General features: G+C 49.2%; 4 protein-coding genes across 4 annotated transcripts; all 4 read right to left on the bottom strand.

The window, feature by feature from the left end:
• Positions 1-3,197: 3,197 nt before the first annotated feature.
• Positions 3,198-4,460, bottom strand: H6S33_004941 (uncharacterized protein; the record flags this gene model as incomplete). Its single annotated transcript, XM_044836532.1, has 1 exon — positions 3,198-4,460. One exon carries the CDS (start codon positions 4,458-4,460, stop codon positions 3,198-3,200), a length of 1,263 nt encoding a protein of 420 aa, XP_044690154.1.
• Positions 4,461-5,852: 1,392 nt separating this feature from the next.
• H6S33_004942 (uncharacterized protein) lies at positions 5,853-6,416 on the bottom strand (the record flags this gene model as incomplete). The annotated part of the gene is made up of 1 exon (XM_044836543.1): positions 5,853-6,416. One exon carries the CDS (start codon positions 6,414-6,416, stop codon positions 5,853-5,855), a length of 564 nt encoding a protein of 187 aa, XP_044690155.1.
• Positions 6,417-10,900: 4,484 nt separating this feature from the next.
• Positions 10,901-11,197, bottom strand: H6S33_004943 (uncharacterized protein; the record flags this gene model as incomplete). The annotated part of the gene is made up of 1 exon (XM_044836554.1): positions 10,901-11,197. One exon carries the CDS (start codon positions 11,195-11,197, stop codon positions 10,901-10,903), a length of 297 nt encoding a protein of 98 aa, XP_044690156.1.
• Positions 11,198-12,679: 1,482 nt separating this feature from the next.
• H6S33_004944 (uncharacterized protein) lies at positions 12,680-14,622 on the bottom strand (the record flags this gene model as incomplete). The annotated part of the gene is made up of 2 exons (XM_044836565.1): positions 12,680-14,364; positions 14,439-14,622. The coding sequence occupies 2 exons, from the start codon at positions 14,620-14,622 to the stop codon at positions 12,680-12,682; spliced, it is 1,869 nt and encodes a 622-aa protein (XP_044690157.1).
• Between the last annotated feature and the right edge of the window lie 2,410 nt (positions 14,623-17,032).

The following is a 17,032-nucleotide window of genomic DNA, read 5'->3' on the forward strand; positions in this document are numbered from 1 at the left end:
CTCTAGGAGTAGGGTACCAAGCAAGCGGTGCATAGTTCAGTTGATTGTAACGCAGGCCTACTCTAGTATGCATCGCCCAGTGCAGCTCTGCTTTTCCAATATCCATGCCAACCAATATACGAAGACGTACTGTAATATCCAGATGCCTTTTCTGCCTGAGTTTCCATCTGTAGTCCGTGGGCAGTAATACTACCTATCCAAATCCAGCCGTATCCAAAACCTTATGCACATATCGATTATTTGTCAACCAATATGAGCACGACACATGCGGCTCTCCGCCTTCCCCAGGCCTCTTCCTCCTCTACTCTAGAATAGTCTCCCTCGCCCTCTCGACCCTTTATGGCCACCAAACCCTGTGAGGCCTTAGTCTCTAGAATCCAATCCAGCGGCATCTCCCGAGGTCCCGACCCCGCACTGACAGCACACTTGGCACTCCCTCCATTTCTGGTAAAGGGTCCCTTTTCCTTTTTATAATCTTGCCAACCTCCGATTTCTCTATCCCATCCCACCCGGTCCGCTGGGTGGTGTTCCGGTATCTTGGAGTGCTATCCATGCGCACCTGTTGTTGCACATGCATGGCTGCCTGCTGCTGCTGCTGCTGCTGCTGCTGCACACCCCATCACGATAATTTACAGAACCACTTATCATACTCTACATACTCTACATACCTTACCTACTCGAGGTAATGTACTTACTCTAGAGTAGAGCACTCTACATAATGCCAAGATGATGCTTTACCTCACATAGATGGAGTACAGCAAGCTGGGGTAGAATAGAGCAGAGGGTGCGTGTGGAGTTGCAAGTCGTCTTCATGTAGGAAGGAGGTTATCAGCTGACGAAGCGAGGCTGAAAGATGATGAGCGCTTTAATTCTTACGTGCGTAACCTCGAATTTCGCGCTCGGTAAGATGCAATCCCAACTCTGCTCTACCTACTCTGGCCGTAGCCACATACATACCCCACGATGCTCTACCACTCCACCTAGCTAAGTGATGAACCTGGGTTTCAAAGGATCTACCAACGCCAAGTGTATGCCAATTGGCAGCCCCGTTTATGATCTATCAACCCAACAATATCGTCATCTGTCCCAGGACCCTGGATAGACAAAACAAAAAGGGTCCACTCACATCCAAACTTCAAAATTTCAAACCACGGACGGACATGTAGGCCGACCGGTGTTGGGCCCTGGGCATTCCCGGGCCCCTTGCTTAATTCATTACTGCTCCTCCGTGCCGGTGTGATGGGTTTGTGTTTGTGAGGTGTACCGTTGATTCTGACTTGTGTGTAGCACTTCGTTCTGATTGATTCACGGTTTTGATGGGATGAACACCATCAGCAAACAGACACAATCATGTACGGGATAAAGTCGAACACTGGTGCCCCGGGCTTACTGGCTTTGATTATAAAACATGGATTGGGGCGGTAAGGAACGGTTAAGCTGTCAATTGTATTTTGAAGATCCCGAGCGTCTGTTGCTTTCGATTGGTTCTGACCATTACTGCAGGCTCGTATTGTTTGGTATTGTTCGGGGTAGACACTTTATGCCAAGATTACGAACCGAAGAAGGATGGTGATACTGATATTGAAGTCGCAGCCATCTGATTTTGATTCAATGCACCAAGTAAACTGATTACAATTGCACGAGGTGCACAACTAACATGTACGTGTTCTCACGAGGTTTTTGGGGTGTCTTGTCTTCTTGACGCGTAATTCTCAATTCTAAGATTCTACCGTTTTCAAAATGGTATCTCAAAGTCGGTTAATTTGAGCAGTCTTCTAGAGTACATCATGTTACACACTGCGTACAGTACCTACTCTGTTTAAAAAATTCTACTCACACACATACATCCCTGGTCGCTAAGGACCAGATCGATTATTCATTTCTCAACAACGCCCGATCGATCCCTAGCCTTCTCCGCGTTTCCTTATCTTCTGAACACGGGAATCCTTCTAAAACCGCCCGTGGGAGATTCCAATGCAGAGCTAGGGGAACGAAAAATTCATCGAACACCGGCCTTCCAGGGTTCATCAATTCTGCATAGTCTTACCAGAGCACGAAGCTCTGTTCTCCGGAAGTTCTATCCACCTGTCATAGCCTGTCGTTAACATCCCGGGTTCAGATCCAGATATACGACCCAATCTGTCGGAACAGTCCTGCACGAATTTAGCCATGTCTTGACGAAAGAAGCGGTCTGTGGGCTTGGATCGGTTGAAACATCTAGAGCTTCCACGGCGAGAGTATGCTCCGATAGTTGATACCTATCACATCGTGATATTAATTGCGAAGGAAACAACACCTCTCAGCTCGGTTTGGTACCTGGTCGTTGTTGTCACACCCCCAGGTATTGTACGTATTGGGCGGCCGGTAGCCCCCTATGATCGACGTCAAGGGGGGGCTAATTACCGCAGTTGTACAACTATTTATCTAACTGGATATAATTTGTAGTAGATCACCAAGCCCAAATAAGGCTTCAATACCGGCTTCCGAACATCCCAGTAGCAGGCGAGAGTGGGCTAGTGGAAACAAATCAATGTTTATTGGCAGGTGACCGAGCCGGGGATGTTCTAGACTGTTGGAGGGGTAAGAGCTGTCCGGGTATGGAACGGGGAATGGCGTGGGGTAGACACGGTGGAGGCAGTCGGGTCGGGAATCGGGGTCGAGTGAGGTTTTATGATTGATTTTCCAACACTTGGCTTCAGAGGACAATTATTACCTAGTTTTATCGGCAGAAAGTAGAACTTATAAACTCATTCTTTGGGAGTGTAGTCCTTAGGAACGACAAGCTCATCTTGTTGCAAATACAGATCACAATATATTCCAAGGCTTCAACTCAGAATCAGTGATCAACTACTTCATTCTAAATCCCCCCCCCCCCCCCCCCACGGGGGCGACTTCCTGGCGTCGGGGCCGATCTCACGATGCGACTAGGTCTATCATCAATAGCATCTCTTTTGATAAAGGCTGAAAGTCAGCATAGAATGATAAAAGCAAATAAAACGAGATGCTTCGACACCATAGATACCTCCGGATCCAGAGTTCGTACCCTTTTGTGATCTTTCTCACTATTGTTTATTTTATTATGGTTCTCAGTCACACTACCCAAAATTAATAATTCTATAGGGATTCGAAATAAAATTTCACTAAATGTTTGCCACACATGAAGCCCATTTGCAGAAAACCCCGGCAGAGGATCAGGCCTAGAACATTACGATCATTACCACCGAAAGAAATACCACCGCCCAAGTTGTACGCCAACTGATCTGCACAACACCTGCAGAACTATAAATATCCTTCAACTCTGCCAACTCAAACTCCTGTTTATCCCAATCCACATAAAGATAAGTTCGGTATGACACGAAATCCATCCCCAAGAGCGCTTCAACACCCGGATTATCTGCCTTTACCTCCGCATCCAACAAATCAATCCCTACCATATTGCTCCTCTTATACAAAGGTTGAGCACCACTCCCATACGTATAATACTCACCCTGAGAAATATAATACAGACCCGTATCATTCCCCTCCCAAATCGGGACCCTCAATAAGGAACTCGGTACATTCAAAGTCGCCCCATTCGACAGTTTCACGACCATGATAAACGGCTCCAGCGCCGAGGACCTAGCCTGGTTCCACACAGGCTCATCATAAGTACTCCAGTTCGTGGGAGCGTCTGCATTAGTTACATTATAAAAATCCTCCGCCACAACCTGAGGCACATAGCTCGCCCTCCCTGTCGACAACCCTAGGGTCGCGTTAAAAGGCCCACTTGTCCGATTCATGAGGGACTTCCCGTTTATTGTCATATCTGTTACCGTGACCTGGAGGCCGCCGAGGTAGCCCGTATTCTGGACGATGGGCGACGAGTATCGTTTCCCTACGATACGCGACTCGTTAAAAGGCCCGATGTCGACATTCTTCTCGTACAATCCAAATGACCGCGACTCAATAACACCGTTCCTTACCAGGCTATTCAGAAACGTCGAGTTGCTTCCAAGCCCCAGTGTATTCGGCGTCGGCACCGAATCATCCGGCGAGTACTCGTTCAGCACCGCGATCTTGATGCCTAGATTCGAGAAATTTGTGTTTTCCGGTGCGTCCACAAACTGGCCTTGCTCGTATCCTAGCGTAAATTCCACCTGGCTTCCATTCCACCAGTCGAAGGCGCCAGCATTACCTATCGTTACATTTGCGGTCGGACGCCATGTGCTGCTAATGGAGGTGTTGAATTGGGCGCCGTTCCGAGTGAGGCAGGTGGGGGTGCAGGCGTCGGGGCCGACAACGAAGATCTCGTCGTCGTTCACGGAGGGTGCGAGATATACAAACTGGCTGGGGGTGCCGAGCGAGAGTTCGATACCGGCTTCGGCTACTCGGTTGTTTGCCCAATTGGTGAGCGTGAAGGATTTTGCGGTGGGTATGTGCACTAGTAGGGAGAGTGGGAGGAGTCGGACGAGTTTTGGCATTTTTTGGGGTGGTTGGTGAAGTTTGCTAGGGAACGATTACTTCGTAGGCGCGGGCGCGGGCGCGGGGGAACGATAAGTATTTATACCTGCCGGTACATTGGGCAATCGCACAGCTGGTGTGTATCCATTGTAGGGCTGTGTCAGGGACACCTCAGGGTCAATTTGCTGATCCTACAGGATCCTGCATCTCCTCATACAAGGCAAAGTGGTTGGAATTCTTCTATGCCGCCTGCTGGCTGAATAAACCTCCGTTAGACGGTCGGCTAAATATAATAACCTTAAAGAAGACACCGGGGAGGCGCAGTACATACATGTCGTCTGGAATACGACAGGGATTCTTTCAATTGGAGCCTCATATGCTGGCGAGGGTTGGTAGCGTTTTGAATTGAGTAGGTTATGATCATTGCCCCTCCGCGCGCTTGTAGAGACAATAACTATATTGCGAATTATAGTTTGCTCCGCGATGGTGAGCTACGCTGCGGAATCCCGCGTGGATTTGACGGGGGGTAGTTCGTGCAGCAAAGGTTGATTGCATGGTGTTTGGGTGTGGTTGGATGGGAAGTTACATACCTATGCTCCCTCCATAAAAGCACTACTTGCACTTCTGATTAAGTCAGCCTCGAGGTTCTTTTCCAGATGGATGGCGTTGTATTATACAGACTCGTGATTTCACCGCGTTTGTTTGATCTATCAGCTTGAGGCCTGGATGTCAATACTGGGGTTTTCAGCCGAGGAATTCCTGGTTGGATTTTATGCCTTGTCCGCTAAGGCAGCTTGCTTGACAAGCGCTAAAGCGATAAAGCCTAAGCTACGCTTCAGAAGTACATATACGTACCGGGACATATACATTTTATGCAGGAACGTAAAGAGAATGCAGTAATATCGAAAGTAGCAACAGCTGGGATATACCGCGTTTAAAATTGGGATATCATCTGCAACACAAAAAATAACGCACTAGGATCGAACAATCTCAAGATGAGGACCTTCTCTTAGCTGCTCGATGCAAAACCGGGGGACATATCCGGATCTCAAGAGACCTCCATCTGTCCCCGCCGGGGATGTATTATCGCAAGGCGGGATATAAGCTTTCTTTCCTAATGGAGCTACGGTGTGTCATATTGAGCTCTGATGTTTTAGTTCTTCGGGTTCGTGTTGCTTTATGTGACCTGCGCCATTGTGTGGAGGATATCCACGATACACGGTTTAACGGCTGCGTGTTTCATGGTTTTAAGGTTTCTAGTTAAATTTCTGAGTAACAGACATACTCATGCTAGCTAGGTCCATCACGATATCATCTAAACTAACTATCTCTCCGTTCTCCCAATGCTTGATTGATCTTATCACTAACCACATCTCACCTCCCAACCACACCACTAACTTACCTTGCACCACTCACATCGTTCTCCCGTCCTCACCCTCTGGCCTACTCTTTGTCAACTTCCTCCCTGCCCTCTTCTCCTCGCCATCGACCGGTCTCTTCTTCGTCAACTTCCTCCCGACCCTCTTCGGCTTTCCCGCACTTTCTTCCCTCGTCTCAATCCTCCGCCTCTTAACACTCACCAGAGTCCGAATCCCCAAGTCCACCAGTCTATCTAAAAAGTTCTTCGAACTCCCAACTACCTCCTTACCTTGTCTGTCTTCCTCAACGGCATGCAGATCCTCTGCCCGCGGCACTCCCTCGGGAGGATATGGCAGCCAGATTTGCCCCACAGGGTGATAGTACATGTAGATCAATCGGTCGACCCAGGTGTCAGTGGAGGTGTCGGAGGTATCAGATGGTGGTGGAGTTGGTGTGGTGTTGCCATTGCCAGCAGTGTATTCGGCTCCGACCCGCACTTCGCCTTGAAGTGTGGGGGAGAGACCGAAGTGGTAGTCGATGAAGTTGGCGAAGTCAATATCGTTTGAGTAGAGGATGTGTTCGATCTCGGATTGTGTGGGGGAGCGGGGTCTAGTCATGGCGGTTAGTTGTAAGTATTTTAGAGTGTTGTAGGTTAATCGATGGTCTGATAGCTAGTAGTTTGGTTCTTAGTATGGATGCTGTGTATACAATAAGGCTTAATCGATCGATGGTGAAGACCAATAGTGGAGCAGTTCACACCGCTTTTATCAGGCAACCAATATTTTCAAGAACCGCTATAGAGCAACATCAATTTCATCGTGGAAGTGAGGATTCTTGATACAAACATGCAGAAAACCTCTCATCTTGATGCGCTTCCCCCCTTCCCACTTTCAACCCCGAACGTCATGAATTAAACTAAAGAAAAGAAAAAAAAAAAAAGCCCAACTTCAGCGTGGGTAAGGGTTATGCTTCTCATACAAAACACCCGAGTGATACCCCATGAACCCGCCGCAAACAACCGCGATTCATGATTACACAACACATGGCTGATGCACATCAACACCCCTCTAGCCCGTTCCAACACCAACAACGCGGTCGCTGGGCCCGGATGGCGAATGTGTTTGATAGCCGCTCCGGCGCTTAGGGTGGTCCGAATCGGAATTTAGGCCCGGGCCGGGGCTGTGATTATGTCTTTCGGATCGAAGGAGCGAAGATAGGGAGGGAGGGCAAAATGGTGGAGACGGAGGGCCCGAGTCTTTATTGCCTCGCGTGTGCATGCGGATGGGTATGGCGTGGATGTGCGCAGTGTCCTGATCGGCGTTGAGCTAATACTCATCGGTTTGGCCGGCGTGCGCATTGGGGTTATCGGTTCCGAGTGTTATAGGTGCCCCTATGAATATGTCTGACTTCTTTTATATACTGGTAATAATTGTTGTGGAGAGGTCTAGGTTATGGCGAATAGCCCCCAATTGAGGCGCGAGTATACGCAGATAGTGGAGCCTTTTTAGAAAGACTCGGTCAGTTTTCATATCATGGCAAGGGCCCGCTTTTGTGGCCTATTACTTAGCTCGTAGAGTACAGCCGCACCGCGTTATGTGGTAAGCGTATTCTGGGAGCCCAACTCTTACGAGATAGCAAATATACGAGACAGCAAATAGCTTTTGGTGGAGGAGGGCAGTACCTGTCCCGCCAATCCGTACGAGACAGTAAGATATCCGAGAGATCAAATTACTAGATAGCGAGGTGCGACTGTATTTTAAACTCCGTTAATACAAGAATATGAGATGTGAGTTCTGGGAGCTGTTATTTTAGTCATGGAATATCACTCGAATCTTGGAAAGGATGGTGAGGACGGCGAATTCCGTTCAGGTCCGAGTAAGCACCTGATATTATATATTATCTTATAGAAAATCTTGATCCCGATTCTTTAACTCCAGTGCCTGTATATACGTGAGTTGCGTGTGGCTAGGACATGTCCCGGACAGCTCAGTCCAGTACTTCTAGGCGTGGATGACACCTCAATCGCGAAAGTAATTGAGATCCTGTTGCTCTGAGAAAGACCATACAAATCTAGATGGTCGCAGGAAGGATAGGTGACATTTTGATAGGTATATGACGGTTTTCTGTCGTGGCGACTTCCCAACTAAGAAATCCTCTATTAACTAGTGTTAGAATGAAGATTCTAGGAATTCTTTTGTCCGGGAAGTTGAAACGTTCTTTCCTGGCGGCGGCCACCCTGAGAGTTCTTGAGGGTGTTCACAGATGGACTAGTGCACTAGTGTTATCTATGCACTGCGCTTGCTAAACCGCCCTAGAGCCTCAGACAATCGCTCGAGTGATATCTTATGAATACAATGGCCAAAACGAATTCTCAATCCCTCCCGTACTGTATACATAAAAAGAAAAGTTGAAGAGGTTTGACCCCCAATCTAATTGATTGATGGCGGCGAGATTCGAACTCGCGCTCTTTCGAACTACGGTTTTGACACGAATGTCCTAAACGTAGCGCCTTAGACCACTCGGCCACGCCACCTGTGAAAGTAGCATCAGGATTCGACTCTCGGCCTTGCCTATTCCCTGGTAGTCGGTCCGGATTGAAATTCAGTGTTTAGCCTAATACGGAATCTACTAGACATGGCACCCCATCGTAGCCTCAACGGCGGCTTCCGTAGCCTCCTTCGTGCTCTGAGGTTTTCTTGGTTTCACCGCCATTAGAGCCTGGGTTGATTTTTCGGACTTCTATCTATATGGACCGATTGGGCAAATGATGGTGGTACATCTTTAGCTGTGCATAAACATTAAATTTAGATAACTGTTATCAGATAATTCGAGTCTTTGTATATACCAGATCAGTCTTATGTATTCATCAATAAGATGTTGGTTGTGAATGAGGTCTATATAAGACTTATAAATTCGGATAGTGTAAGATCAAGGAGGGTCGAATTCATCCGACTATCGCTCGTGGAAATAAAGCAGAGAAAATTTTCTTTGAATTGGATTTTTATGCTAGACTCTTTAAGAACGAGCGGGCTTAAAGATGGGAATTTGGTTAAAACAAGCTCTGACTCTGAGAAATTCAAAAATACTATGATATTAGTAAAATGTCGCCCGACCATGTCTTCCTCCTAATTTGAGTTTTTTAGGAACCGATATATATTAACCATGACAAAGCCCATAGCCATTGGATCATTCAAATAGTTTGATGCGCTTCCAATCCGGCTTTCCGGTTGACCAGGTTTACGAATTCCGGAAATCTACGCACCCAAAGTTAGATTTACCAGGCTTAGTTATGTTTAATTAGGAGCATTCAGAAGACAGTGCTTGAGAGCGATAGCTAAAAGGCCGGAGGATCCCTTACACAAAGGACGGCGCTTTTCGGGGGAAAATCGGCCTCATCATGCCAAATCACTCGGTCATTCGAAGCCCCACCAAAACGGATTCATATCAAAAGAACTTCCTAGGATAGGAGTGAATTGTGACTCTCACGATCCTCCTACTCGTCTCATCAGGGCTTGTAAACTTGAGGTTTCTTTCTATTGAAACTGGCGAGAGACGTAATAGTCGAACGTATCAATCGGTTCGTATGTCAGAATCAGAAATAAGAAATAAGAAGTCGTAGCCGTGTGAACGGCCCGCGTGCGAGAGTTCGTGCGTTAATCAACAAAATCTTAGGCTGGCTAGATATGCGTTCTGCCTTCTTCCAGCAGGCCAGGACATGTTGGTAAAACATATAGATTAGTGTGGTCGACGAGACGAGTTAACTCGAGTCCTCGACTCGAGCCCAAAGCTCGAGCAGCCACGAGCAGCTACGTTCACGAGTCGAGTTGGCTCGAGCTTTTTTCACTGCTCGACTTGAAAAACTCGAGCTTTTCGGGTGTTATCTCTCTGCATTTTCCCAGCCTGAAACCATACTAGATATGCCCATATTATCCTTCCATCATTTGATCTATAAAATCCCGAAGTATTCAACCCTAACCCTAATGACATATGTGTGCATAAAGGGATCTAGAATGACTTCTGGAACTCCGACCTGGGACCACTGAAAAGCCCGAGCTCAGCTCGAGCCACTCGAGCTTTTACAAGTCGAGATAAGTCGAGCAGCTGCTATCACGAGTCAAGTCAAGCTTTTCTTCCTGCTCGACTCGAGCCGGCTCGTCGACCACACTAATATAGATTATTGGAGACTCATCCGGGGGGAATATCATATCATCGGAATGAAGGCACTCTTCAAATTAACATTAAAATATCCTTGTAACTACTTATTAGTAGGTTGTTAGACCATGATACGACGGAAATGTCTATATAGCATCGTCTTCTAGATGTAGGCTGCATAATATAACCTCTGGTGAGTTTGTATCTCTATGTATCGTGACGAGAATCTTCTCGTGGGCCTCCGGGCACTCTCAGACTCAAACTATAGACTATAGCGAAAAGATAATCTTGGTGAGAAGGAATTATAGCTCGCAATATTGGAAAACCCTTGTAGCAAACTATCGGTTTAATCACATTAAATCACTCGGCTACTACTAAGCCTACTAAACTAACTAAACTATTAACTACTTAATTTCTAGCGCAAGTTCTCTTTATCGTGCACCCTAATAACAAAGAAAAAGATAATCCAGTATTCAACTCAAAACCACACAAAATGAATTCCTTCATCCTCGAGAATATGGGTACATACAAAAAAAAGATTTAAACTTCCCCGGACAGGATTGAACTGTCAACCTCTCGATTGCACCCTCTTCAAATACGTCGGTGGTTGAAATACTGACGGCTTATCATGGAGTGATAACAGTCGAACGCGCTAGCCATTGCGCCACGGGGAATGAATGAAAGTCACCCGCACCCGCTTCTTGCGAGAATTAAACGCGGGGAAAGTGTTGGTCTCGTACCTGTCCTCTATGGGAGGCTTGCAAGAGGAGTGGGTGCGAGCTTAGAGAGGCATACATATTCTAGTTACGCTGCAAGCCAAGGTTTTATCAATGCAGTTCAGTGCAATTCAATTCAATCCAATTCGTCTTAAGTCTACTCTAATCATCTTCATCTTCTCACGTACTTGCGGACACACACAACCCCCCCCCCCCCCAAAAAAAAAACCCTCTCAGAAATCATAAACAAACTCCCTCACCCCCTCCCCCTTCCCGATCTTCAACCTCGCCAACAAACCCCTCACCCGATCCCTCTTCCTCCCCGCCGCATCCACCGGGTAACAAAACCTACACTTCGCATTCAGCGCATGATACTCCAGCCACGGGTCCTCGGTGCCGGGCGGTGCCGTGTACGGCACGCAGATGCACGCTGCGCAGTGCGCGCACCCGGGAGAGAAGGTCACGGCGTAGGCGGGGGTTGTGGTGGCGGTGAAGGTGCATTTGCAGAGTGTTTGCGACTTTGGAGGCATCTTGGATTCTGTTTATTTGGGGGGGGGGGGGGGGGGTGCGGGTGGTGGTGGTGATTGATACGCTAAGTACGCGCGCGGTGATGGTGAGTGATAAGTTGTGAGCGGTTAGTTTGCGGGCGGGTGATAGGCTATGAGTGGTTACTAATTTTCTGATGAGGAGCACAAAACCTGCTGACAGCGCTATTTATACCATCATTATTTACTGCAGATATTTCATCTTGTCCCCATCGCGGGTATCTCGAATCTCGAGAACGCTGGGTGTGAGGTTTTTTCAAGATGTTTTGCTTCAAGATATCCGGCTATTCCATTCTCGGGTTAATCCTGGCCTCTGCAGCGTGTTGCTCGTTACAACCGCTGACGATCCGGTTGTCACCGCTCTTGTGGCCAAGGGGTAAGGCGTCGCACTTGTAATGCGAAGATCTGGAGTTCAAATCTCTACTGGAGCAATTTCTTCTTTTTTTAGGTTCTGGGAATGATGGTGAACCGGCTGTTTGTCGGCCGTGCCCCTCAAAATGACGGAGATTTGTGCGTGCTCGGATTTTTTTTTTTTTTTTTTTTTTTTTTTTTTTTTGGTGGTGGAAAAGATGCGCGTGGAATCGATGTTTTCACTGGTAGCTAGAGTTGCGAGGAGATGTTGTTTCTGATCAGTTGATATATTGGGATTGGAAGGAGTCTTCCGGTTTCGTGCCGGTGTTGGATACAGACTCCCGACCATAGCACACCCCTTATAGACTCTTCTCACTGCCATTGAATTGAGCGCAAGTCTGTGACCACGATGTGTAGGGTAAGATGGATAGATGTATGGGATGAATGGTTGGGATGGATAGAAGGATTGGCAGGATAGATGAGTGGATGAGATGGATCATGGAGGGGTTGGTCGGATGGAGGGATGGGCGGGTGGACGAGATGAGCGGTGGGTGGATGGATGGATGGATGGATGAGATGGATGGGATGGATAGATGGATGGGACGGGTGGAGGTGGCTGTGTCAGCAGAACCTGTGGCTGTGTGTGTAGTCTATAGTGAGATGGCGTGAGGTTGGATAGATGGACGGACGAGAAGCGCTAGATAGACGCGCTGTAGCTAACGCCTCTAGAATAACTAGTGTAGGCGGACCACCGGATAGATAGGATAAAGACGAGTGACACTCCATGTCTGCCGAAAAAGCAGCAATAAGCAATAAACCAGTGCCACACGGCAATTAGTAGCCCAACCCTAACCCTCCCAGCATTAGTAGAAGAATAGTAACAAGCGCTCAAATGGTACATGCAGTCAAATAGTAACAAGCACCTAAACACTCGCAGTAAAAAACAACTATCAGTAGCACGCCCGAGTCTGTATATTACTACTAACTATGGAACTATATAACTACCGTGCCCGAAAAATACATGTCCCTAACCTAACCTAACCTGGCAAAGAAAGAAACTACCAATACACCACGCTAACACCATAAAAAAAGACCTATCTACAAAACAAACCGCCTCTACACCTCTACCCCCCCCTCTCCACCCTCCTCCACCTCCTTCCCCCCTTTCCCCTCACCACCAACAACCAGTCCCACCGCCCCAACCAACCCCAGCACCGCCACCCCCGCCAATGCCCACCACGCACACCCCACCCCGCCTCCACTGACACCCAACTTCCACACGCCCCCCGTCACCACCGGCCCAACCCCCTTCGCGGCCCCCGCAACAGCAGCACTCAACCCATACACGCTCCCCATCGCCCCCGCGCCCCCCGGCCCGCTCATGGCAGTCTCATACAGCACCAGGAACAGCGCCGGATAACACGTAATCTCCAGCACCACCTTCATCGCCAGCAGCCCCGCCAGGCAGCTATAAAACACCGCCGAGCCCGGGGTGAGCAGCACCAGCAGCGGCATGAACGCGTAGAACAGAGGATAGAAACACAGTGTTGCGATGTAGATCGTCATGTTGCTCCACCTTCGCGCGAGGAATGGGAACGCGGTGAACTGCAAAGCCATTTGGAAGATGCCTTGGATGAGGAATAGCGCGCCCATGGAGTGCGTTGTGAAGCCGAAGCCCCCGGGGAGCTCGCCGATGTCGGTGCCGGGGAAGAGAGGCGGCAGCGGGGAGGACTGGAGGAAGATGGCGAGGAGGTGCTCGGCGGCGGTGGTGTGGTAGTATAGGATGAAGAAGCCGGCCATGAGGAGGTAGAAGCGGGGGGTGTAGATTGATTTCTTCCCTGCTGCTGCGGCGGCGGGCTTCCCTGATGAGGTTTGAAGAGTGGAGGTAGAGCCGGTTATGGTGCTGGTAGTGGAGTCAAGGGCAGAGAGGGAGGCATATAGCGATGTGGACGACGACGGGTTCGCGGTAGTGAGCGCGCTGGACTCATATACACTTACTCTGTCCGCCTCGTCGTCCTCTCCCTCCTTCGTACCGCTGCCTTCATCCCCGACGTCTACGGGCGGTGGCGGCGCGGTATCAGCACGCTTCAGCAGCTGTGTCAACAGCGCTCTAGGACCGCCGAGGATGTAGCGGCCGACGGCAAGTCCCGTATCGTTCTTGATAATGACCGTCTTGTTCGTCTCCTCCATCCACAGCCACCCGACCACAATCCCCATCAGCGCCACGAGCGCACACACAATATTAGGGAGTAAATACGGGAACCTCTTTATCAAGGGGATCGCCGCATCGAACTCATACACCCCCATCTCCACATCGTCTTCACCTGCACACCCGCTAGGGGCCAACCCACCACCAATCGCAGGGCCTATGATACTTCCAAGACACCACACAAACGGCAGCACCAGCTGCCCCTTGGCGCGCCAGTCCTCGCGCGCCCCCGTCAGCTCCATAACGGCTGTCTGCAGGACGCCGACATTGCCATTGAGGAGGCCGCCGACGATGCGGGCGGTCATGGCGAGGGCGATGTTGGGGGCGAGGCCATAGAGGAGGAGGGAGAGGAGGGAGCCGGCGAGGCCGAGGAGGATGATGGGTTTGCGGCCATACTTGTCGGAAAGGGTGCCCCAGAGGTGGGAGGTGAGGGTTTCGCTGAAGGCGAAGGAGGAGATGAGGAGCGCGGAGTAGAGCGCAATTGAGCCTGTCGGATGGGGGTCGGAGGGGGTGGCGAGAAGATGCCGGGTTTGGCTGTAGATGTAGGGGAGGACGGAGGTGAAAGTTATGGGTTCGATGATGCGGACGAATGCTGGGGAGTTGTTAGCTGTGGATTTTGATAGTGGTGGACGATTGAGAGGATAGGGAGATGGTGGAACAACATACCGAGAACACACAGCTGCGCTGTCGGAAACCTCTCTTCCTCTCCCTCTTCTGCTATTGCTCCTGCCATGTCCGCAATTCCTGTTTCCACTCTCTCTTCTCCAATTGCAAGATACCCCGTCCGCAACGGGGTATAAACGTCCAGCAGCCGCGTTGTCTCATCGTGCATATGCCCGGAATTCTCCATTGTCTTGTCGAAAAAGCCGTTTTTGTTTCACTTCCTCCTTCCCTTGGTCCGCGCCTGTTGGTGGAGGGGGAGAGGGCAGAAAAGAAAAGAACCAGGCGAAAAAAGAAAATGCGGAGATGAGACGCAGGGCGCGGGCGCGGGATCAGCGGGAGTAAGGAGGGATGTAAGGAACGTGAGGAACGTGAGCAACGTGAGGGATGTGATGTGATGTGATGTGATGTTCGGACGGGTACACAAACACAATATTCGCGATATTGAGTACACGATATGATACTTACGTCTTCACTTACCTATGCACTTCAATTAAGCAGCCCCGACCGACCACAGAGAGGGTGATGGTGAAGAAGAGAAGAAGAAAGAAGAAAGAACAAGAGAAGACAGCAATTAAGTGCCTCCTCCCTATCACGCTCCCTCCATTCCTGATCCCTCGCCCTCCGGATCCCTTCCTGCGCAGAATCTACGAGAAGGTCATAGCGTCGTAAAAAAAAAAAAAAAAAGAGGGAAAAAGAAAAAGAGATACCAGCAAGCCAGCCAACAAGGCGACCAGCCAATTGATATTGAAAAAAAGAAAAGAAAAAGCTAGTAGGAATCAATTGAAGGCAGGCAGGTATAAGAGAGATCGAGAGCCGTTGGACGTTGGACGGCAGTAGTGTGCGGGGAAGGAAGGGACTGACTAGGAGGGATGAGGCGAGGGGAAAGGAGAAGGAGAGATGAGAAGGCAGGAGAAGGCAGGAGAAGGCAGCTTGTTGCTCTCGTGACAGCATAAATGCAAATGCTTATCCGGTGGCGGCGCTCTACTTTAATTAGCAGCAGCAACAACTCGACTTAGGTACATAGATGTAGATACCGTGAGCAAATCCGAGTATCCTATCTGGAGAAAGCCCGGTACGCGGAGACGCCTGCTCTGTCCGCTCGGGGTATGTATTTGTATCGCTCTTTATAATTAAGCTACATGTTAACATAGGTCACAAACCGTGTCCTCCAAGGTGTCCTACCTAATATATACACGTCTCCTCGATCCTGACCTGTATATAAAAAAAACAGTTTCTGTGGGCTAGCTCCCCGGCAGAAGTAGAAGTACATGTATCAGGCGCAGTTACATTGGGGACAGTTGGTTCGACCAGTAGTCTCACGGCCTTTTAATTACAGAGACCGTCTTGGTCCTCCCACAATATTGAGACAGTGTAAATGCTTATTCGGTCGGTGGTGGCACTTTCCAGAATTCTAGCACTCTACTAACAACCTCACAATTCGTCCCCCAGCAGATCATGAAGCACAATCCCCCAACCCGAGTCGGGTCCATAGACTCCTTCACGGGGGGGGTATGGTCAAAGGTATTCGATCAACTCCCTGAGTATCATATATCACCCCGGCGTATATTTGAGATTGACCGTACCCCCCGTGTTGACCATACTCCGGTGAAGGGGTGTAGGTACATGCTGATATCCAAAGAAGTTCTCCTCGAGTATCTAGCTTGGGAGAACCCGATTGGATGGATGAGACTCGCCACCTCTCTGCTATCTATTTGTATCTGTATCGTGTCTTCCAACGTGTCCCCCCAATCCCTTATTTTCAAGAGCAATGAAAAGCTGAGGTTGTTGGTTGTTCAACTGCTCTCGTGACAGCCGTAAAACGCAAATGCTTACTCTAGATGTACTCTAATTATCCGGTGGTGGTGGTGGCGCTCGAGCGCTCTCTCCTCTACAGTCGCAACTCGATATGCCGGATTGCCAAGATTCTAAGGATTTCGTACGGGATAGCAAAAAATCCGGGATAGCAGATTGATTTTGCAGTAGGAAAAATAATATTCTCAGAGGATCTCGTACGGGACAGCAAGGGATCCGGTGTATTGAGTTCCGGCATATCGAGTTGCGACTGTACTCTTCCTACCACCAACTCGCCCATACTCTTCCACCTGCCATATGTACTCTACCAATCGGCAGTCCCTAGAAAAGCATCATGAAGCCCTACTCCACGCCGGCAGGCATATCCTCCTCGAGCACTCCTCTCCCCTATGTATGTACCCACCTACAGATTGGCCCGGCCCTAAAGCAGTTTCCGCAGTGAGCACGGACCATGCAAGAAACCCGCTCTTTTAGCTCTGACTTTTCGCAAAAATTCTACCGCAACACCTCTCCACGATCTAGAATCTGTTTTTCCCTCTCCTCTAGCTCTACTCTACATAGAGTATGTGCACGTCGTTACGAGTAGCCCAGCCAGGCAGGTATGCAGAACGTCGTGGGTTAATTGGATAATGCACGACCGGTACGCTAGTGCCGAACCGGGTCTAGTCAACAGGGTGTTCTTTTTCAGCCGCGAGGTGGCAGGGGGTGGAGGTGCCCGGGTTGGTTGGGCTGTCACATGCCAGCTGACTGTTACTGGCTACATGTAGCTAGGGTGGAATTTTCAC

Source organism: Morchella sextelata (genome assembly GCF_020137385.1).
Source record: "Morchella sextelata strain SCLS chromosome Unknown scls_19, whole genome shotgun sequence".
NCBI lineage: Eukaryota > Fungi > Ascomycota > Pezizomycetes > Pezizales > Morchellaceae > Morchella > Morchella sextelata.